General features: G+C 28.7%; 2 protein-coding genes across 4 annotated transcripts in view; both read right to left on the reverse strand.

Annotated features, from left to right (window-relative positions):
* Nucleotide 1: 1 nt before the first annotated feature.
* On the reverse strand, nucleotides 2-3103 carry LOC107171289 (cytochrome c oxidase subunit 5B, mitochondrial-like). The gene is made up of 3 exons (XM_015521557.2): nucleotides 2843-3103; nucleotides 1397-1485; nucleotides 2-367 (listed from the first exon to the last, which is right to left on the reverse strand). The coding sequence occupies exons 1-3, from the start codon at nucleotides 2946-2948 to the stop codon at nucleotides 233-235; spliced, it is 330 nt and encodes a 109-aa protein (XP_015377043.1). The 5' UTR covers nucleotides 2949-3103; the 3' UTR covers nucleotides 2-232.
* A 5209-nt stretch (nucleotides 3104-8312) lies between these two features.
* The window catches only part of LOC107171901 (uncharacterized), a 75337-nt gene continuing 60362 nt past the window's right edge, over nucleotides 8313-23287 (reverse strand). For 2 of the 3 annotated variants that reach the window (XM_015522193.2, XM_015522323.2), the window contains 11 exons: nucleotides 20325-20543; nucleotides 17752-19650; nucleotides 17534-17687; nucleotides 17347-17477; nucleotides 16380-16631; nucleotides 15585-15908; nucleotides 15265-15510; nucleotides 14728-15011; nucleotides 14344-14645; nucleotides 13325-13641; nucleotides 8313-13052 (listed from right to left, as the gene is read on the reverse strand). In XM_015522193.2, the coding sequence (XP_015377679.2) occupies nucleotides 12795-13052; nucleotides 13325-13641; nucleotides 14344-14645; nucleotides 14728-15011; nucleotides 15265-15510; nucleotides 15585-15908; nucleotides 16380-16631; nucleotides 17347-17477; nucleotides 17534-17687; nucleotides 17752-19650; nucleotides 20325-20543 (4386 nt within the window). In that variant the 3' untranslated portion in view covers nucleotides 8313-12794. The remainder of the gene's footprint in view (nucleotides 13053-13324; nucleotides 13642-14343; nucleotides 14646-14727; nucleotides 15012-15264; nucleotides 15511-15584; nucleotides 15909-16379; nucleotides 16632-17346; nucleotides 17478-17533; nucleotides 17688-17751; nucleotides 19651-20324; nucleotides 20544-23287) is intronic. The other variant, XM_015522263.2, reaches the window with a different exon arrangement.

The raw sequence follows: 23287 nt of genomic DNA on the forward strand, positions 1-23287 counted from the left end.
TTTATTTTTCATGAGCCTTACATAAGCTAAACAATTTTATAATAATTAAATGTTACTGATTCCAAAGATAGACTTTTAATAACAAAACAATTTAACAGACAAAAAATATTTCATTTGGAACAGGACTAAACATATTATGTTTGTTAACAAACATGTATTTTTAAACAAGTGCTTCCTTGAAAACTAATTTATACCAATGACCACAGTAACGTTTTGGTTCTCCTGAATGTAGTCACATCCATTTGACATAAGATGCATCTTCTTCACATACACAGCCAATAATTCTTGCTCCAAAGGCAGATGGTACTAAAGTGGGTTTATCATAGGTACCAACGCCATGTTTTATAGCTTTCAAATTGTATGGATCCTATAAAAGAATTATATAAGATATTGGTATTGTAGAAACGACATAGATTATATCTAAAGATATTATTAAACTTAATAATATTTATGATTTATAAAATAAAAAATTAATTAATTAAAAAAAATTTAACAGTAATTTGGTACAATAATTTGTATACTAAATTGATAGAATGATATTTATTTTTTTAATTAAATTCAATATATTATTTAAAAGAATATATACATATAAACTATTCTCATATACCATTGATTAAACTTTAGTAATAAACAATTTATTGATTGAAGCAATAACAATCATATTATATTATTGTAAATTTATTTGTCCTTAAATTATTACTTTTATGATAAAATATATACGGTAAACAATTTGCTCCACTAAGAGTAGCGGTGTTTAGATTATATATGCGAGTCATGATGGATTAAGAAAAAATAATGTATGTTTGATAAAAGTTGAATGGATTTTTATACAAAAAAACTATGATTTCCATACTAAAAAGATCTTGGTTAAATTAATTCAACAGATTATGAGGTATCCCAAATATCTAACATATAATTTTTTAAGAAATAATTAATGATAAAGATAATTGAAATCTTTTTGCATATCTAAGAAAAATACCATTATTTTGAAATTGGTTTCAATATCTTTTAAATATAATGTATCATAAGAAGTTCAGTTCTGTAGACATTCTTTTTGAAACCAAATTGATTAATAGAGAAGAAAGACTCATACATGTATTCTATTTGTAATACCTTAAAAAAAAAAAAAATGTTTTTGACAATGTTATTGATAAATAAATCAATTGACTACCTTCACTTAATGTGTGATATTTTATTTGCTTTTAAAAATAGAAACAATACATAAATTAATGGTGAATTTTTAAATGTGATAAAAGTAATTTGTAATTTATGTGAATAGACAAACATGAAATTTTTGGTTTGTCTCCACCCCCACCCCCTCATTGACAATCATAAATTCTAGGTATGCCATTGTAAAAAAAAATTATTAGTTAACTAAATGTTTAAATAAACTTACATCATTTCCAGCTAGACGCAAGGGCATTTCTTTTTTTTCAATACCAGTAGCTAAATCCAATGGATTAGGAAATCCTAAAATAAAAATACCTGAAAAACCATTATAAAAATATTATTTTAATTATTTTCTAGTACTTACATTAAATATGTTTATTAATCTAAACAAAATCATATTTTATTTTATTAGATATATAATACGATTTTATAGTTACTTTTTATAATTTTATGACATACACATGACAAGTAAAGATTTAATAAATTTACTATTCATGATCATACATATTACAATTTTTTTACCTTGACATTTTAAAGCTAAATATGCTCGTAAATATGTATCTCGGAGTGCTGTGGTAATGTCCATTCCAATCTCATATATTTAGTAGGTTATATTACATATATTTTATTTCTTTGTTCTTCAAAATGATTGTATTTATGAATTGCATGTTCAAAATCTACACTGTGGCTCTGCAACTTAGTGGTCTAGTGACACCTAGCCTTAGCCACTAAGTAAGGTTTACTAAATGTTCAATTACACCGAGCAACTGCATTGTTATTTCATTGAATAATGCTACTCTTTCATAAGTCACAGTCTTCACCAACATTCAACAAATCAGTAATACCCTAAAAATATAAAAAACTACTAGTCCTAATATCTGTTACAAATAAAACCCACCCACTCAATCTAAAACACTAATTGTATAGGTTACTAATTTGTTGTTAATTGTATAAGAGACATATTGGTCTAACTACTCTAACTACCAAGTACACAAAAATATTACGCATGTGCATTCCCTTAATTGTGGCATTCATGCCATATTTGATTTTATATTAAATATTAAATTTGGTTATTGTTCCATTATATGTACAGATTGTAAATCGCTATTTTTCATATAGGTGTAAAAAAATATATTAAAATTAATTTCTTTATTTTTAAAATGTTATTATACATATTTTATATTCTAATTATGTGTGAGGGGTCGTGGTTAGATAACAATTACATAGCATTTCAAGGTATTTTGACACCTTTATAGATAGGTATATCACTGAAATACTGCTATAATATTATTAACCTATATACCTTAGAAGTTTTTAATTTTAAATTCATGAATATCTTAGCTTAACAATATTGATTACATTTTAGTTGACGTTAACATATTTGTGTAGGGAGTTCTATAATTTTATTATATAATAAATTATAGTGTTTTATATATAGGTACTTAAGAATTTGATACATTGGATACAATGAAACAAACATTTTTTAAAGGAAAGATCACCTAATATTAATAAATGTTCGAATAAATAATACATTTAAAACAATATCACAATTCATTGATTTTCATAAGTATAATAGCAGCCCTTGTATAAAGCAAAGAATTCATGAAAAGTATACATTTTTTGAACACTATCTAGAATTAATTAAAAATTAAAAAAGGTGATTTTTTAGTACCCGTTTCATCATTGCCTTTGGTGAATTTTGCGTAAGAGGCAGTGAACGTTCTACTTTGATTCCTAAAAATAATTTTTGAGCTCAAGAATAATAGTTTAGAATTCATTTTTTTTTTCTGAGATAAAGTGAAATATATTTACAATAGAAAGGACGGGAACGGAGTAGTAAATAATCGCAATTCAGAAAAAAAAATTGCGTGAGTAATGATGACGGTGAACCGGTAAAGAAAAAACTATAAAAATTGAAAAAGAGGCAACGCGTTATCAGCAGTCCATAAAACTGATAACACGGTGCCTGCCACGAATGGATCTTCGCAGGAAAATTTTTTTGTGTCCGTATATAATATTGCCTATATTTAGCCCCTTTTTTGCAGCTATCAAAATGTGAAAACATCATTTTCATTATAAATTATAATACTATATTTTATTATAATTAGATTTAATGATTTTATATATTGCTAATTTCAAATTAAAATAGTTAAATGCATTAATAGTTAAATAAATTTAATAATACACAATTCGTTGCGAATACTTCAAGCGAAAATATAATAGAAATGTTATAATTAGGCTATATTTTGTATTTTTTTTTTTTTTTAAATACAAAATCATCTTGTCGTCCAGTTTTTCAAATACAAAATTAGATTATAAATACATTTTATTAACTTTTTGGCCTATAATTGAACACTCGTAGTGTAAGCGTTACTATGTTGTTCCTTTCACAGAATCTTGAACATCATTTAATACTCTTTGAATAAGAACCAGTATAATAGATGGTACTATAGTATTATATAAAATAATATTGCTACTTGCCAATTTTTCTCTATCAGCTAAAACATATTTTAAAACATTGCAATAAAAATAGTGAATCACTTACAAACTAATCAAAACCTATGCAAACTGAGGATATGAATACAATTAACATCAAAAAAACAAAAAACAAAAAATGAAAATGAAAAACAACCACGTTTCTTCATTAAAATATTTTAAATGTTCATTTATATGACGATCATTCTTATAGCGTTAAAAAAAATGAATTTCTTAATTGTTGAATGGTAGCTTTTAAATGACGACCGTAAGTGAATATCGTGTTTTTATTCAAATTGTGTATTATATTAAATTTATTTAACTATTTGAATTTCAATTTAGCAATATATAAAACCATTAAATCTAATTATAATAAAATATAATATAATTTATAATGAAAATTATGTTATCACATTTTGATAGCTGCACAAAAGGGGCGAAATGTAGGCAATATTATATACGGACACAAACATTTTTTTCCTGCGAAGATCCATTCGTTGCCTGCCGCCACAGATATAGATAATAAATTATTATCTATATCTGTGCCTACCGCCTAGGAACATAAGTCCGGCAAGAGGATATGCGATTGATAAGAATATCACATGTTACTCCATAAAAAATTAATTAAAAAAATAAATAAATAAATTATGGAATATTTTATGGAGGTAAATAATATATTTTACTTTTTTAGTTAATTCGCTTCAAGGTTCATGGTTTCACTTCGGAGCATCTGCCGTTAAAATAGTCACCATTTCCATTTATATGAATTCTTACGTTGAACTTCGTGTATATTAACCTAACCTATATCCGTTAAGCGAAGGACACTTAATCATTTTTGAAAATAATTTTTTTCAATATTACCTACGTCCTATGGAATATACAAATAGCCATAAATTATTCTTCTATGGTCCATTTCCCGTGGACGAAAAATGAAAATTCTTAAAATAAATTATATTTTGATATTATTATAAATATACATTTGTAGGTAGTTAGGTACCTACCTAATTGTTAACTGAGCTTGAAAACTATCCTTAAAGATAAAGATGATAAATGCAGTGTTATACTGTACCTAATTGTAGTGTTAAATTATTATTTCCAATTAATTTTTATTATGTAAACAAGTTAATAACAAAATTGGTTATAATTCGTTTTCGAGTTGTATTAAAAAAACAAAGTTGATTTTGTCGAAAAATGGTTTCGCGTAAAAATTCTTAATTTTCCTTTCTTTTATTATTTTTTGTATTTCCTGAAGTATTTGAATACTATTAGTATTATACTAATGAGAGTTTTCTCACTTTTAAGTTTTGACCCTCAAAAATACAAGTCTTACCAGAAAAAATTCCGCTGTTGAAAACTGAATCATATTTACTTCCCTAAAAGGTGATAACAGATAGGAAAAAAACATAATATCCATTGTAAGATCAATACTTTCTTTCACTCCGCTCAAAATGTGTGGTTTGTTTTTAACGGTTTCATAAATAGCTACTCTAAAAGGCCTCATTATTTCCACATTACACGTTCATTCAATTTTATCTAGTTAATTTTTTTAGTTAAAAAAAAAGTATATGAATATGTTTCAAAATGAATTATTTATCGAATAAAAATTCTCTACCATAGCAGGCTAGACCAGCAGGGGCCTCTAACTAATTTATATGGGAGTCCGTTTTGAAATTTACCAAACTATCCGTGGACCATACAGTTTCTGTTCGATCCCTCTGACAATTTTAATTTCCCGCCGTCTGGTAACCGATATGGTTAACCAGGCTAGCGTGGTCGTCAAGGGCCACCGGCCGCAATGTTGGCAAAACTGCGTTTCTGTAAAAGTAACTGCTAGTTTCACTATTTAAGTAAATAGAAATATAGAATCACTTATACAAAAAAAAATTCTTATTGTTTCATAATACATTAATTTTGTGTTTTTTAAGCATGAATAACTTTTTTTGTAGTTCTGATACCGAAAAATAAAAATGATATTGCACAGACAAAATTCTCATTTTTATGTGGTGAAAATTTCGTTTCTTAGTTGTAACTAATAGCTTTCTAGGTTCTTTCCCGCGTGAAATAGTTTTGCCATTTTACGTATTTGTAAGACGGAGACAACGCATGCGAGTATAGTGTCCTCTTAATAGGAAAATCTTCTTGAATATCTATCAGGTCTTTTTCATCAAAAAATAAATTAATTTTTCAGCCATGGATTTGCATTTTTTATACAAAGAGTTAATGTTATCTTCATTCTTTTTTTTCAATTTTCTTTTGTAAAGTTTCAATCATATTCCAAGCTTGTAAATAGTTAATAGATTTAGTTTGCAAATAAACTGATACAGGACTTGTTACTGCATAAATATCAAGCAAAAAATTAGTAATTAATATTGTTTCGAATTTTGACCAATTATTTATTAAAGATTTTGCAATGCAATTATTCTGAACATTAAAGTTACCTTTGCAGACTGCAACTAAAAATTCTAATAAAGTAACAAACTTACTATTTTCAACTTCATTGTTATCTTCAATTATTTGTAAATCCATGATAGAAAACGGAGCTTTTTCTTTGCTCCACCACCTAGTGGTACCAATCTTTTGTAAACGATAGAGTTTTCCATGTGCAGAATGTTTTTCTCCTGTAACACTCATCAATGTTGTCATTCGTTTATGAGAATCGGTTAAAAACACTGCTGATTGTTCAATTAACCCAAATAAATCTTCTACCTACTGTAAATTATTTGTAGACTCGCTCATTACCAAATTTAAAACATGGCCTATACCTACAGTGAGTATATACAATATCTGGATTGACTTTTTTTAAATATACTTGTAAGCCATGATATATTCCCTTCGTGTTAGGTGATCCATCAAAAGAACATGCCACAATATCTTCAAGTAATAGACCACGAAGTTTCAAATTATCTTCCAACAATTTAAAAAGTCTACCCACCCAACATTTTATCATACATACAAAAAAGATGTGTACCTACATGTAATTATATAATTCAGTAATTAATATTCTTAATTTAGACATTAGACACATTCATATTAAATGGTATGTCTTTATCTCGACATTGAGTAAACCATTTTAGCAAACATTTATCAATGTCCAAATAAGGAGTCATCCTCATTTTTTTTCATATTTCCTAAGTTGAACTTCATTATTTTCTCTTTCTGTTTAATAATTGACGATAATTTATTTGGTGGTATATTGAACTCATTAGCGATTCCACATTTTTTTACGATCACCTTTTTCAACTAACTGTCCGAAGAACTTTGTCCGCAATTGAAAGAACATTTAATTTACGCTTCTTTTCCATTTCACTACTAACGAACTACAAAAAAAAAAAAAAACGAAAGACTAGAAACGTGACTAGGTACCAGTAGGTACCAACGCGATAAATCACAATCGCTAATACTGAATATACTGCACAATCCCTGTTTTAACCGTAATTAAAATATTATTTGTGAACTCGAGATAACGAAAAACGATTAATTTTATATCGAGTTATCGAGAGCAAGACACTATAAAGTGTAATATTAGTTTCAAGGGGAATTCAAAGTAATTCGAGAAAACGAAAAATTCGAGAAAGCGACGTTCGACATAATATTAAGAATCTACTGTACAGCATTATTATTACCACGAACGAATATAGAAAATAATACATTAATTTTTGGTTTTCGAGTATAATACAGAATACAAATTACACATCGATAATTATAATAATACCTATACCTACTGATTTTAAACCAATTAAAAAACGTACTTGATACCTAATCAGATTATCTTGTTGCTTAGGTATTATTATTTTATTTATACAGTACTTACAGTACTTCATTAATTCTAGTATGTCATATATGACCAATTTTAGTACTCATATAATATATAATGATTAATAATATTCAATATTCATATATTTCATAATATTATAAGGACCCCTCGAGGCCTCGACACAAATACGGCCGGGGGCCACGAACGCGTTTGCGGCCCCGTGGCTCTTGCCAGGCCGACACTGATAGTGGGCACACGGTAAATAACTTCAGACACTACTGGATCGAATTTTGATTCAATTGGATATACATTTTCAAAAAAACTGTGTGGTTATCAATTTAAAATAAAAAGGGTAGTTTTCGAAAAAAAGTATAGTTTGTATTGTTAAAGCACATAACTTAAATGGCATAAAATAACTATGTTTAAAATGGGGGTGATTAATATAACCACTTATACTTAATAGTATAATATAAGATATTAACATATCATAATTCATAGGTAAGGTATACAACACAACAAAGGAAAATTAAAAAATACATTTTATCAAATAAAACAAGATTTATTTGATTTTTCAACACCAAACAACATAATTTAATATATAAAGCTGGTATATAATATATAATCAACCAGAAAAGCACACCAAAACGTACAATATATTTTTTTTAATATAACAATATATTATGTGTCAGTATACGAATACCCACTGTGTAGTATTTTGTATGACACTGCTTAATCGAAAACAAAAATAGTTATCGTAATATGTTATGTCTTAATACGTAAACACCGACTTGAAATCACAAATATAACATGATAAAATGTCATGATATGTGTATAAAGTTGTTGTTTAACGTATCATAGAATGTTTGAAATTTGAAGGGTATAATTTTGATTATCCAATTAGGTATAGTTGCAATTAAATATTCGACTGGTTTAATAAAATGCATTTAAAAAAAATTACAAATCTTTAACAATTACGAGTAGATATACTAATATATATCTATATTAGTATAATAATATCATAGTATGGAAAATGCTTGCTGACGAAAAAAAAATAAATAAATTATGTGACACACGGTAAAGTTTTAAAAGAAGTAATAACAAATAATTTCTCACATAAATCTTTTGGTTGAGAAACCCCACACGCTTATTTTATTATACGTACACCCATATTTAATAGCTTACCTATCTATTATTATTTATTATTAAATTACTCTGTGGAAAAAATCAGTTACGTGAAAAACGATTTATATATATATATGTTATGTATATATTCTCGCGGGACCAAGGGCCAATGGCAATCGAAAGTTCTAGACATTCGATATGTAATTTTGTTTAAATTTGAGTTTTACGCTACGTTGGTGGAAATTCGTAAGTCACATAGGGTTTTTGTTATGATATCTCAACTAAAGATTAATTACATGATAGGTAGGTAATGATATTATGTTGATCTAAAATTAGGTAAAACTGTAAAAGTGCACGTGATTCAGTGGACAGTGGAAATGTGATAAAATATTATTATTATTTTTCTATGTCTCAAGCCGTTTAATTGGGATGAGGTTCGTTAAGTATGTTAGGCTAACAGAAGAGAGAGTAGGAGCGGAAGACGGACTGATACAGGTTAGGTTAGGGTAATCGAGATGGGATCAAACTGATAACGGAGGATGGACATAATACCGGTTAATACAATAATACCAAATATCAAAAGATAGTACTAAAAAAAGAATGACTTGGTAAATTTTCATTTGACGCAAGCGCTCATAGGGCATGGATGCTTTTCCTCCTACCTCCACAGATTTTGAAAATTAGCATCTCCAGCGTGTGTTCTGTGGGGATCGCAATGATGACGTTGAGCACACATTGGTTGTGTGTGTCGCTTTTCACTCACAACGAAGATACACAGAAATTACGGTTGGTTAAGACTTAACCCCAGAAAATATTGAGGAGGGCTTGGTGAATTCGAAGGCAAAGTGGGAAAATATTACTAACTTCATAATGGCGACCCTGAAGAAGAAGGAAGAGGAAGTACGCGAAAGGCAACGACACATCAACATTGACATTTAGAAGAGGGAAGAAGGAAAATGTAAAAACGTATTAGTTAAGTATATAATATATATATATATATGCCGAAGGCAAAAAAAAAGAGGAGTAGGGGCCAAATGTACCTAACCAATGTACTCCCTAGCAGACTGAAATTATAATTTCCCTAGTTATAGTTTTTTTTCCTGAAATAAATTATTGTGGTCGGGGGTGAAATGACGAGAGTCAGTACCACCCACGATCCCCTAATCAAAATAAAAAAAAAAATTCTGAGGTTAGATATTTCAACCGCCGGGCTTTAGGTTTTACAATTGAGTGCTTACTATCAATGATTAAGTATAGTTTGATACATATAATCATTACGTTATGAAGGAATTGAATATTACCTATATTAAACAAAAATCGTATATAGGCACATATATAGGTATAGGTATCTCTATAATATTTTTTCATAATTGCTGATTATGCGTTCGAAATCGATAACTTATAATATAGGTGGCTTAAGTATATAAATATGATATATAAACATATAATAATAAAAGCGTTCCATTTATAATAATATATAACTTATATAATCCAAAATACATCAATTACGATTAAACATAAATTACAGTAATTAACGCGATTGAGCGTCACGATGTGACGTTTAAAGTTCCTAGAACAACTTCAGTAGTATAATCTTAATAAACTAGTAGTAAAAACACAAAATTAACACATATTAAGTAGGTTTTCATCAAACATCATGTCCATAATTATGAAAAAAAAAAATCACAACACATTAAATTCAATTAGTATAACATCAAAAACATAGAATTCCTATATCATAGAAAACATTCAATGCAATTTTTATTTTTTGTTAGGAAAATAATTTTTAATTTTTTAGATAGCTGGTAACTAATATAACAATAGGTACCTAAAATTAGGGACTGACAAAATCAGTACATAACGATAACTAAGAACAGTAAGAACCCTTGAAATCAGTAGGTAAACACGCACTTATACATTAAATCATTACGTATGTTGTGCACAGTAAGTAACAAAAGATTGAGAAAGGTCGACGAGCGACAGCTAAAATTCATCCTTGATATTTTCATAATACAGTTTTCAAAGTGTCTGCGTCCTTTTATTTTTGCGATCTTATTACGAAAAATTATAATTATTATCGTTCAAACGATATCTGACACGGCAAATATTTTCTCGGCAATCGCACACGGATAACATTCTATAATATTGTATGATATTATACTCGTAATAAATAATATAACGTTAGTTGTGCAAGTCATAAGATCATTGTAATGCAATATAATATTACATGTGCCTATTAAACACTGACGATCAAGAAACACATGCAGCTGCGCAGAAGTAAACCGTATAATATTGAAACCGACATTCTGAACTTTAATTTTTTATCTTCGACTCACGTTTTAAGCATTTATTCGACGAGGAAAAAAATTATGTCTTAATTTTGAAACCTCGGATTGTTTTCTAATTTTTCATTTAACGTTTTATGCTATAATAGAACAGACAAGGTGTAATATTTAGGAACGGAAAAAACGAAAAAAAAAAACAAAAAAGCGAGCATACCTATATTAGGAGGTATACCATGAGAATATAAGATGTTTGTGCTTTAAACATTCATTATTAATAATACAACGATCGGCAATAATTTATAGGAAATTTATTAATTATTTATAACAATTATACACACACATTGATTTTGTTCAACGGGCGCAGGGCACGGGTGGAAAGCAATAACAGTAAATAATAAAATAAATTTAATAGTTACGCTAAAAACAAACATACCGACTCGCGTCTATTTGATCACGACAATTTTATTATAATGACCTAAGTTGCGCGTAAATTGGATCAAACCGATGGTCCACCGGTGATATTGAATAACGGACAAATCGTTTGCCTAATCAAATTAATTGGGATTCAAACTGGAGAAACGATTCAATCGGTAATTTTATTTTAAGTCAAAAATTAAACGAGATGTTTTGAGTAGACGTTAAATAATTGTATAGTATATGTATAGTTAATGAGATGTCAGATTACGGATGAAACAAATCCGTTGAAGCGTACGCGGATTACCTTGACGACCTGTCGACATGGAATACTATAGCCATAACCGTTCACGGTTTTCAGATATTATTATTGAATATTTAAAAATATTTCTGTGCTTTTGAAGTAAAGTCGTGTAGGTAAAACAAAACGCGTTCGATCCACGAGCGTATATTAACCTAACATATAACACACAAATTAAACCTAGAACCATTGATTATATTACATTATTAATTTATAATAATATATAATCAATGCTTAAACCTAAACGGAAGATAACAAACTAATGTCAACAGTGTTGCTCAAACACTATAATATTATAATAAATATTGTGTGTAAATAATGTGATAGGTCATAGGTTTACTTCATAAATACCAAAATAATAAAATTATAATATTATAAATAATCGACATGCAAAAATGATATAGATATTATACTAGATATCTAATTAATAAGGGCGATTGTATTACAAGTCAAATAAAAACATAATAAAGAAAACAGAATTTAAAATCGAAATTAAATGCGTCCAATTATTAATATTGGTATAATGTTTATGATGAAAGGAATGAATGGCAAAAGATAATAAACTGAGAGTAACGAACATAATACAAAATTATTATATAATTATCATAAGTATAGGAGATTGGAAAAAATATAATTGCATGCAATGTTTTTATGGTTTGGGGAAAAATATTATAATGTACGATAATAATAAAAATAATATATGAATAGTAACGTAAAAAAAAAATAATATATTGTTAAAATCGACATATCTTGTATAAATTGTACTGTTACTTGTTTGTTTTGTGTATTTTTTTCCAAATGACATAATATCGTTTTAATAATGAACATTACTAAAATATGATGTTAACAAAATCAAAGATAGAAAATAATAATACAAATAAAAATAATAACTTAAAGTTTAGACACAAGAAGTGTCATATCACAAAAAAAAACAAAAAAAAAAAAAAAAACAAAAATATAATTTAATGAAAAAACCCTTTTTGTAGTACTCTTGTGAGAGCCAAAATAATATCTATGTAACGTTTTGTTTTCTTGTAATAAAATATAAATATATATTGTGTATATATTTATATGAAAAAATTAGTTTTTAACTATTATTAATTTATATAATATACCATATTAAAAATAGTAATATATAACGGGATAAAATTAAATGTCGTTTATAGATTATTTACAAATTAATATAATATAAAATAACAATGAGAAAAAATAATTAAGGTCAAAATTAAATAATAATAAATTACCATTGACAGAAATAATAATCAATACAAATTTACTTCTCCACCTCCTCTTCTGGTTCCGGTTCCGGTTCTTGTTGTTCCTGCGGTACTTCCAAATGTTCGTGCAATAATACCGAAATCGAGTCCTTGACCGCGTGGAACATGATATTCTTGATCTGTAGCTTATCCTCGTGGTTACTGTGGCTGTTGGACAAATCTCGGAACTCGTTCATTAGCCGAAAACACTGAGACACGTTTTCAGGCGATACAAAGTCACCGGCTACCTTGATGCAGCTGTGCAGATTTCTCACCTGTGGACGACACACAATCACATTAGTCAAGTAAAAGTGTAAATAAATATCATGTTTATAATACAACATAATATATTATTGTGTGTCGACGAACAAATGTCGAAGACGCATAACGTACTTAGAAATGTAGAATAAAGTTTAAAATAAGACATTGTATTTAAATTATGTGGTAGGTTTATTGAATAATTGCAACAATAATATTATGTTGATTATAAATTAAATGATGGGTTTTTATTATTGTTGTTGTTGTTGTATAATAATACTTGTTGTACCTGGTGCGGGGCTCCGGCCGGGATAAATATGGCATCACCTAGACACTGTACCACCGCATAACCCTGAACACCGTATTCAGTCAACAACCGCGCCCTGAGATCTGCGTCCAAGTATGATGATTGGTCGTGGATGGGGTCGTGGTTGGGTTCCAATGGTTCACCGCGTTCCGCGCTCACTTTGTTCAACAGGTCACGTATCGAGTCTGCGTCCTTAGCATGATAAATGTGCCACACCGCACCCGGCAACTCTTTGGACTCACGGGCCCGTCTTCTACTTGCCATGTCACAGCCAGCCTCGTCAATCGCCCGATACGCTTCTGAAACATCCATAACATAGACTTATGAATTGACTGAACTCATTGATGTACTGTAAGATCAAACTTAAAATACATTCGTAAACTAATCATACACACGACCCATAGACTATAGATTAAAATTTATTATAATTAAAATAATTTTATAAAAAAAAATGTCTATAGAAAAAATTATGTTAGTACTTAAACGTAAAAAGAAAAATCAACTTAAATAAAATATATGAAACACGGAAATTAACTCAAGTATATAAAATGTATTCAAGTCACGAAAACATATTTTTAACACTTTAAATTATGTAATTTCTGAAATATAACAATCAAATTATAATAATATGAATGGAATATAGACAAAGAAACTTTTCCACTTTGGAAAAGAAATTGTATCACGGACATAACTTTTAATTTCTAAGAAAATAATTATATTATAGCTTATACTATTCACATATTCATCATGATCGTTACTATAAAATATGAACTGTCACTAGAACAACTGATAAGACTATCAAGCGTGATAAATAAGCGCCTTATGAATTTCAGATAGATCCCCAGCTAAAATGTCAAAAATTTGATAAAAATGGTTTAACACAATTATGAAAGATTTTATTTAAACAATTATTTATTGCAGCAAGACAAAAATAAATTATATATCAAATGGAAAATATAAATTTAAATTTGCACTTAAATATTATTGATAACATAACTTACCCTTTACGTGCCATTCATGATCAGCTTCGTCGTTTTGATTCTCACTTTTGTGCGAAATAGCCACATACACCATTACATTAACTGCATCCGATACGTCTAAATGTAGATTAGTTGTACTCATAAATTGTTTGCCGGAATCACGATTTCCAATGTTCCCGTAAGCTGAGTACATTTTTGGTCCAAGATCTGGTCGCACAAAACATGCCGGTAATCTAGCTGCCAGATTAAGACTTCCGTCACGCAGAGTATATTCTTTTAATGGCAATACTCTCATTAAATCATCAAATCTGTATCGGAAAACGCTAAATACATTAAATTCGTTTTACTATTCATGAAATAAAAACAACCGGAGATACATTGAACGTTAGCTAAGAAAATAGTTACCTTTCCGGTAAGGTATCCGCAAAATCAGTGCCAACTGGCCAGTCTTTTAGTTTCAACAACATTTGTTTACCATCCAAACCCTTAAGTCGCTTGCTTTCGTCCTCAAAACCATCCCAAAACTGTTTCATTGTCTTACCCTCGACTAGGAAACCAGTCGCACAGTCAATCAAATCGTTGGTAAATTCACCGAAGTCGCGAATAAACGAATTAGGACTCCACAGTTCCGGATTTAACCTTTGACCCACGTCACTGACCATCACTGGCTGACCTCTTTTCCATTGTTCCTGCAAATACACCAACCGATTACAGTTAAATACGTGTAGATAGCCAAAACAGTAGTTTATTCAATGTTTATTATTTTACATAATACATAGCACATAATTATTAAAAATCCGGCGACGACTCAATACGATCATCAATATTAGTGTAGTATTCGATGCAAACATCCTAATTACATAACTTAATAGGTGTATACCAGAACACAAGTAGTTATTTTATAGGTATATTGTATATAAAAGTAACTAGATAGGAATTTACTTGAAAAATTTCGTAGTTGGTAGGATCTTCGGGATCCAAAAGCCTCAATAGTTTTCCATCACATAGCCACGTATGGGGATTATTCGGGAAAAATTCTCGGCTTTCTGCTAGTGTCATTACACGTGGCGGAAGCGGTTCGCGTGGAATGGTTCTCAGATATTTATTTTTCTTACGGACAAAGTGTTTTAATATATGCTCTCTCCTCCTCGGATTAGATTGAACACTCGCTCGTCTGTCATTTGAGCACTGTGAATACAAACGAAAATAAGACAAATAATTAATGATTTAACGAAGATTTAATATTCATGTGTTTATTTTACCCCGGCAATCTGTGGTTCGATGTTAATAGCATTTTGGGAAAGACTCATACTCTTAGATCCTTCTGCAAGGCTGTCCGAAGAGCTCTTGGCAGAATTTTTCTCAGAGTTTTCAGCAGTAATGTTCTCCAAGTTTTCAGCAGCGTTGTTTTTCGATTCCTCGACTGGAATGTTATTTGAATCTTCAGCAGATTCATTTTTTGAGTTCTCAGTAGAACTAATTTCAGAATTTTCAGCAGAACTGTTTTGAAAGTTATCAGTATTTGAAGTGCTTGCTCGTGATATTAAAGGTACATCGTCATCGTCATCATCAGTACTGGCATCGCCCTTCAAATATAGAAATAACATATTATAGTGATAGTATGTACCTTTATGTTTGAGCTAAATTATATATAATATACATTCAAAGTTTTGAGCCCGGTTTTGAAAATTTAAACCCATTTATTTAAGTTAATTGAAAAAAAAATGAAATATTTACAGCAGGCAGGAAAAATAAAATAAAAAGTTGAATCTATTTATAATAAAATAAATAATCGAGTTAAATTAATATGATCATGAGCTTTGGTTTACTTAATGTTTGAAACACTATTTAACATATTTGGGTTCTTTATAAAATATTGAAATATTTAAGATTTTTTAAGATTTATTAAATTTGGTAAGAAGACTACAAAATAAAATTTTGATGGTAAAAGAAAAATATTTTGTTTAAATAAAGACATAGTTTCAAATTTGAATAAAAACACTTATTACCAAAAAAATCACCGTTATTCAAAATTTTAAATCGAAATAAATATTTACCTGTACTTCAGGGAAAGGATGTCCTGGACAACCACATTCAATTGGAAGGTTCCATAAAGTACTGATTTTGTGTAAATCAGAGAATACAACGTCCATCGAGTCACTGGCTACGATTTGTGTAAGCATGAGCCGCTCAACGTCGTGATTATGTTTGCTGTTACAAGTCATCCACGTGAATTTGTCCTTCTCTCGCAGGTCCTTTTTAGTCATGGTCGCGGCGTTTGGCAACTCTGACCAGCCGTTTAGACGTGCCTGCACAACAATCATAATATATTTGTGTTAGTTTTATAGCTGAAACATTATTTGTAGAAAATATTTAAAATCGAAAATAAATGTGCAAATATAATATTTTATTTAACATCTAAAGGGGAAATAATGGGTTTTAAGAATGGTGGCCTCTGAGCAGAAAAATCTAATTTTAATATACATCAGTGCTGTCCAGAAAATTAATTTAAAATTGATTCGTGATTTCATTCTTACTTTTTTTTTACGTAAGTGTGCATTTGATTTGTATTTAAATAACATAATTGGTCCGTCGCGCAGCAGTGATATTTGAGCAATTTTCGACAAAAGACGTTGTGTTAAAATTTTTTACTTAATGGAAATTAAAATGGAGTAAATTTATGGAAATTTGTCACAGAAAGTTTTGAACATCACTACACTGGGTATTAAATTACGAATTGAACACAAATTGTGAATAAAGGTTGGTATTTCTGACAGGCAACGAAATGCACAGGATAGTTTAGTATGATTTATTTGAGACACATATTAAGAAACATTAAAATAATATTGGATAATTTCTTAAAAAAATATTTTATACATTTTAAATAAATGCATTGGTATGGTAATTTAATTATTTTTTAATTGTGTGCTTTGTAAACATTTTTAAAAAGAAAATTATAAAATAACTATAAAAAACTGATACATTTAAGTTTAACGATTATTTAAAATTTACATAAATATACACCTTTACACAATCGATGCAAACTCCAAAACCACATTTTGCGCAAGCCCAGTGGTAGTTAAAAATAGTTGTAAGACAAACATCACACATTTCCCTCACGCCGTTAGCTGCTTTTTTCCATGCAATAGGTTTGCCTGCAATACAAATAAAATTAATATTTAAATTCACTTTAATCACGTAAATTAATTACCTTGGAAATATGGTGACAGTGTAAGAGCTTTATTTTCTTCTTTCACTAAATAGCAAAATTGACGACCAGCCTCAATTAATACTTTTTTTGCAACTTCAACATTTAATGAACTTGGTGGACATTTCGGGTTAGGTAACCAAAGATTTGCATCCTCCTAAAATAAATATTTAATAAAAGATAAATTTTTTGAATTTTAAAAACAATAGGCAAAAACTTACTTCAGTAATATCCAAGAAAGGATCAGGAAATCCTGCATTCATTAGTTGTCCAGATTTGTTTGTGAACAACCGACGAAACGCGTAGAACCGACAAAATATGTTATCAATTTCATCTTGAGTCATTTTATCATTTTTCTTATTGTTTAAGAATATACGACATTCCCGACATTTATGTATCTTTGGCCCAGCATTTAAACATGGGCCCGATTGAAAAAACCGCACTTCACCATCATTATTTTTTCCTTTTTTCAAAGGTATACTTACAACAACTTTGGGTTTTCTTCCTCTTTTTTTAGGAATCTTAATGGGCAGAACTTTCTTTTCTATTTCTAAAGCCTTAGAATTATCTGTTGTGCTTTTATTTTCCGGAGGTATCGTGGGATTAGAAACCTTTCTTTTTTTATACTTTTTGGTCCCACTACCTGATGATGTCGATGGCTCTGAGTGCGAACTACATGGCAACATTTCTTGAGGTGATGTTTCCTCAATATTATCGTCTAATGAACTTTTGGAACTTTTTCTTTTTTTGGTAATTTCACACTGTAAAACTGGAGGAGTATCATCCATTTGGGAGAAAGAATGTGATGCATTTTGGTCGATATTAACGCCTGCTTCTTTCAAGTCCTCAGCCCATACATGACGTTGTAACCATGCTTTCTTTAACTTGTGATGGTGAGTTTTTATTCCACTAGACATTTCTGTATAAGTCGCAGGCATTAGCACCGGGGGAGGTGTAGATGGAGAAGAATCATAAGAAGTCGAGTTGGTCACTGGAACATTTGAAGAGGTTGTTACCAAACCTTCTGTTGTAACATTAGTTGATGATGCGGTTGTCGAAATTATTTCTGGGATTGATGCAGGAGTAACTATTGGAATCTCCGTTGATGTTGCAAACGGCGTTTTTGAAATGGAAGTTGGAATAATTGTCAAATTATTCGTCAAAATAGTAGATGAAATAGAAGTTGGGATAGTATTTGGATCAATCAATGAGATAGTAGCTGGAATAGAAGTTGGGACAGCCATCAAATTAGTTATTATTTTGCTTGATGAATTACTTGCTAAACTAGTAGACGGCACCATTATCGAATTGGACGACGAGAGTGCCGTCGTTATGATCGCCGAAGTGGTAGTCGAATTGCTTAATGTGATCAGTGGGGAGCTCATATTTTCGTTATTGGGCAACATTTCTAAATAATTATGTTTTTTTGATTTAACATAAACATTTACGTCATGTGTGTTCCTGGTATCTTGAGGATCTGGTTTGGTATGTTTATAGTTAGAATTTAAATATAAAGGAACATCAGTTTCAGGTGTAGCTTTATTACATATCATAACTAGATCTAATGCTTCTGTTTGGAGATCATCGACTGGCACCGCAACAGGAACAAATTTCGGAAGGGCACTAGATATAATTGCATTCAAATGTGCGGGCGGGGGCATATCTAAATCCCTTTGAGAGTTATCAGTTAGAGGTGGATATAAGGCATAACGACCATGCGTATTTAACAGAGGCCCAGGATGATGTGGTTCCGGAGAAGAAGTGTGACCTTTTGATTGACTAGTATTGACCGAAGATGATGATGTCCTAGAGTAATGCATTGGTTTGGCTTGTTTTGATTCCTTATTATAACCTAATTTTACAGCGGGAACTGTGAGAATAGTAGGAGTACCATTATACGAATAAGCTTCTGGCACAGGCATCGATGAGTTTTTGTACGAAGACTCATTTCTGACTATCACTGATGAGTTAGAAGGAGGTGCGTACACATGATTTGTATTCATGTAAGGAGCATACGAGATCATATTATTATAGTTTCCACCATCGTTAGTATTTATTAATGCATTTTCATGATCAAAATTCGATATAGGAACGGTCCGATTTCTATAATGAGCTTGTTGCTAGAACATACAAATAAAAAAAATAGTTTAATAATTTAAGTCTACGAATTTCCAAAAATAAAATGTGCACGTGTTTTTTTAAATTTACATTTAGTATTTATGGAAATATACAAAATACAAAGTGTATTATGTTTTTTTTTTTGTATAAAAATAGACATCACAGTACTAACATATCATAGTATATCGATAAAAATTAAAAAAAAAAAATTGTATTCAAAAGCTGATAAAAACGTGAACATAGTATTAATTTTTATATTTTTGTGATGAAAATTTTCTTGGCTATACAAGATTTAATACTTTAATCTCAAATTATTAGTAAGTCATAATTTTATGTTATAATTCATAAATATATATAAATATTATGTATTTAAAATTCACAGTATTCCGATTAATGTATATTGTAATTTGTTTCTAAGTTTCTACGGAAATGGTAATTAACTTTTGAGAATATTAGAAATCTGAAAAATCGCTTACACTAAGACTAATTGATTTTCTCAAAATTATTTTTTAAATTAAAATATTTTAATTATAACACACCAAGTTTTTATATTAGTTTTGTAACTTTAACATTATATGATTGATAATAAATTTAATTTAATAATATAAATTAAAGTTCAACTAAAAAAGTAATTTTTGATTATTCGTTTATGTAAGTTATTTTATTTTATACTCACGGTTGAAGGTCTAGAAGACGATGAATCAACCGGTGTTGATCTGGGAGGTGCATATTTATTTTTCTTTTCTTTCCAATCGTCGACTCCTCGATGATTGGCGGTTTGATTTGCCCCACTGAGAGATGGATGCATTTGCTTAGATGTATCTTGAGTCTTAGTTCCTTGACTTGGGTACACATTTTTCGGTGGGGAAGGCAAATTTGATATCCAATTGGTTCTCTAATAAAAACAATATTTAAATAACGTTATACTGAATTAGAAAGTGCGTTCATGCATAATTTATATATTTTGAAATACGATGGGGTAGCATGATTGGGTTCAAACTTCAAATTGAATTCATATTTGTTTAATAAATTTATTTGATTGATTTAAATAGGGTAAGATGATAAAATCTGAATTCAAAAATCCTAACATACATGTTAACAATATTGAATTTATACAAATTATAGAATTGATTGGATGATATTTGTTATGAATGTCTGTCCAAATATGATGCATTTACCTTAAACATACCAAATATTTTTGTTATTATATTTTATAATAATATTTACGTACATATAAATATTACATAACATATACACAGTTACCTCCCTTAACGGACACCTCTTAATATCGGACACCTCCACCCCTAAACATCGGAAACTCTAAATAACAAACACTTTTATGGTAATTTCATTTTTATTTTGACAATTCTACAATATAGAATAATCATAGAATGACTTAATAAATAAATAAAAAATATCAATGTATCTATCATAGTTTTAAGTTAATCTTATCTGTCTATTATCGCGTCCATTAAAACATTTTTTATAGTTTGTGTTCTGTGAAGTATCCTACATTACTACTTCCTACTCATATTTAGTAGTGTTTGTGATTCCATTACATACGAATGTATTCATAAACGTATTGTCTCCAACGCAGTTTAATTCGAAAATGTCTTGATACACGAAATTACTAGGTATTAATAAACGTCTAAACAAGTTTAGATAACTAAATTTTTCATATAATTTTAAATAATAATATGTACAATTAATATTTGCATTAAAATAATAGAAATATAGAAACATCATTGATTATAAATATGTAATTATAAATTTATCTGGGTTATTTTCAAGAATTTACCCCCCCCCCCCCCGGTATTATAGAGGTTTCACTGTATATATAATTATATATATATAGTGATATGCAGTAAGATTTTGTGATATATTTTTGCGACCCAAGATATTTATCGCCAATAATAAAAATGCACCATATTATTAAGGTATTATTAATTAATTACATACTCAATATGACATTATTATATTATTTGATAAAGATAAAAAGATATTATATTATATTTTTTTTAAGACAATCTGGTTTTATACGTTCTCTTGTAAAGATAAACAAATTATCTAACATAAATAAAATACAATGAGCACATCATTAAATGAAATGTCTAGTGTAAACTTTTGTATTTTTTGAGCTGTGTAATTTAGTCAGAATGTTTTTTTATGATAAATAGTTGATGGGATATGCATTTTTTTAAATAAATCTTTATAATTGTTTAATATATTATTAACTTTAAAACTTGTGTTTGAAATGAATCTATAGTTTCCTATTAAATGTATATTATGCTTAAAAGTAATTGCAACATTAAGTTTCATGAGTTTTATACTTCAGATTAAGAATGAAGAAATTTTTAAAATAAAACTACTACCCAAGTTTCATCAATAAAAAGCTTATTACGATTTATATTTTTATATTATATTTGTTTTACAATGATTTGTTCTGTATTTATTATGTAAATGAAAGGTGTTTCAAATATAATATAATATAAGATAATCAAACTTTTAACATTTGGAAATCTGACACAAATGGTACTTTTTGTATTTAATAATACGATTCGTTGAAACTTTATAAAATAACTGTATAAATTTCAACAACACTTTTTTTTGACAAAAAATATTTCAATATTAAATTTAAGTAAATATAGTAAGTTATTGAACTATTATGAATATTAAGACCAATAAATGTATAATGTAGTACCATATTTATGAGATGGTGTAGGGAAAATGGGGATTGATCCCCAATGACATCTCAAAGAAATGTAAATCAGATGAGTATTTTTATAATATGCCTATAGTAGTTAGCGTACAACTTTATACGATAATTAACGTCAATAACTTCAATAACAGTAAGTTCTGATTTTTAGAAATTTAACAAAAAACAAGGGAACCTATTCTATTTAGTATGTATGAATAAACGTACAGAAATACAATAGAGCACATTAATTTATGTTCAGAACTTAAATGATTTTTAAATATTCGGTTATTTAATAATATTACTATTTTAATATTTTTATATGTACGGATTTAATATTATTATTTAAAAAATATCGTAATACTGTTATTATAGGTAATATAATTTTCATAATATTTAATAATAATAATATGGACTAAAATTTAAGTCCCAGAATATAGGGATCGTATTTTAAATGACCAGAATATTAAAATAATTTTTTCTAAAATATGTGGCAAAAGATAAATCATGTTTCGTGAAATAAAAATAATAAAACTTAAATTTGAGTGGTGGCATAACGTCTTATTTTTATTACATAAAAATGTATTTATGTTATTAACTACAATAAAGAATAAATAATAATTAAACATTGCAATTATCTTAGAAATATATATATATATTAGATCCACTATGTAGAGAAGATACATAATGGGTATCTTTATGTAATTTTTTTATAGCTTCTCTACATCGTGATTAGATCAAAGAAAATTTTTAATTAATTGGTAGTTATGGCGTACTGTAATAGGCCAATCTAGCTGTGGGTGACTTGAAACAATTTTTAAATTCTTTATCTTATTCTGAACTGAGAAAAATCACAAAGGGTCTACTCCAGTACTACCTGACGGAAACGTGTAAACTCTCCCGGGTTTATTCCTGTACTACCTAACGAAAATATGTAAACTCTC

The sequence above is a fragment of the Diuraphis noxia genome, unplaced genomic scaffold, assembly GCF_037042655.1.
Source record: "Diuraphis noxia isolate RWA-SAM2 unplaced genomic scaffold, SU_Dnox_SAM2 contig0001, whole genome shotgun sequence".
In the NCBI taxonomy this organism is placed as follows: Eukaryota; Metazoa; Arthropoda; class Insecta; order Hemiptera; family Aphididae; genus Diuraphis; species Diuraphis noxia.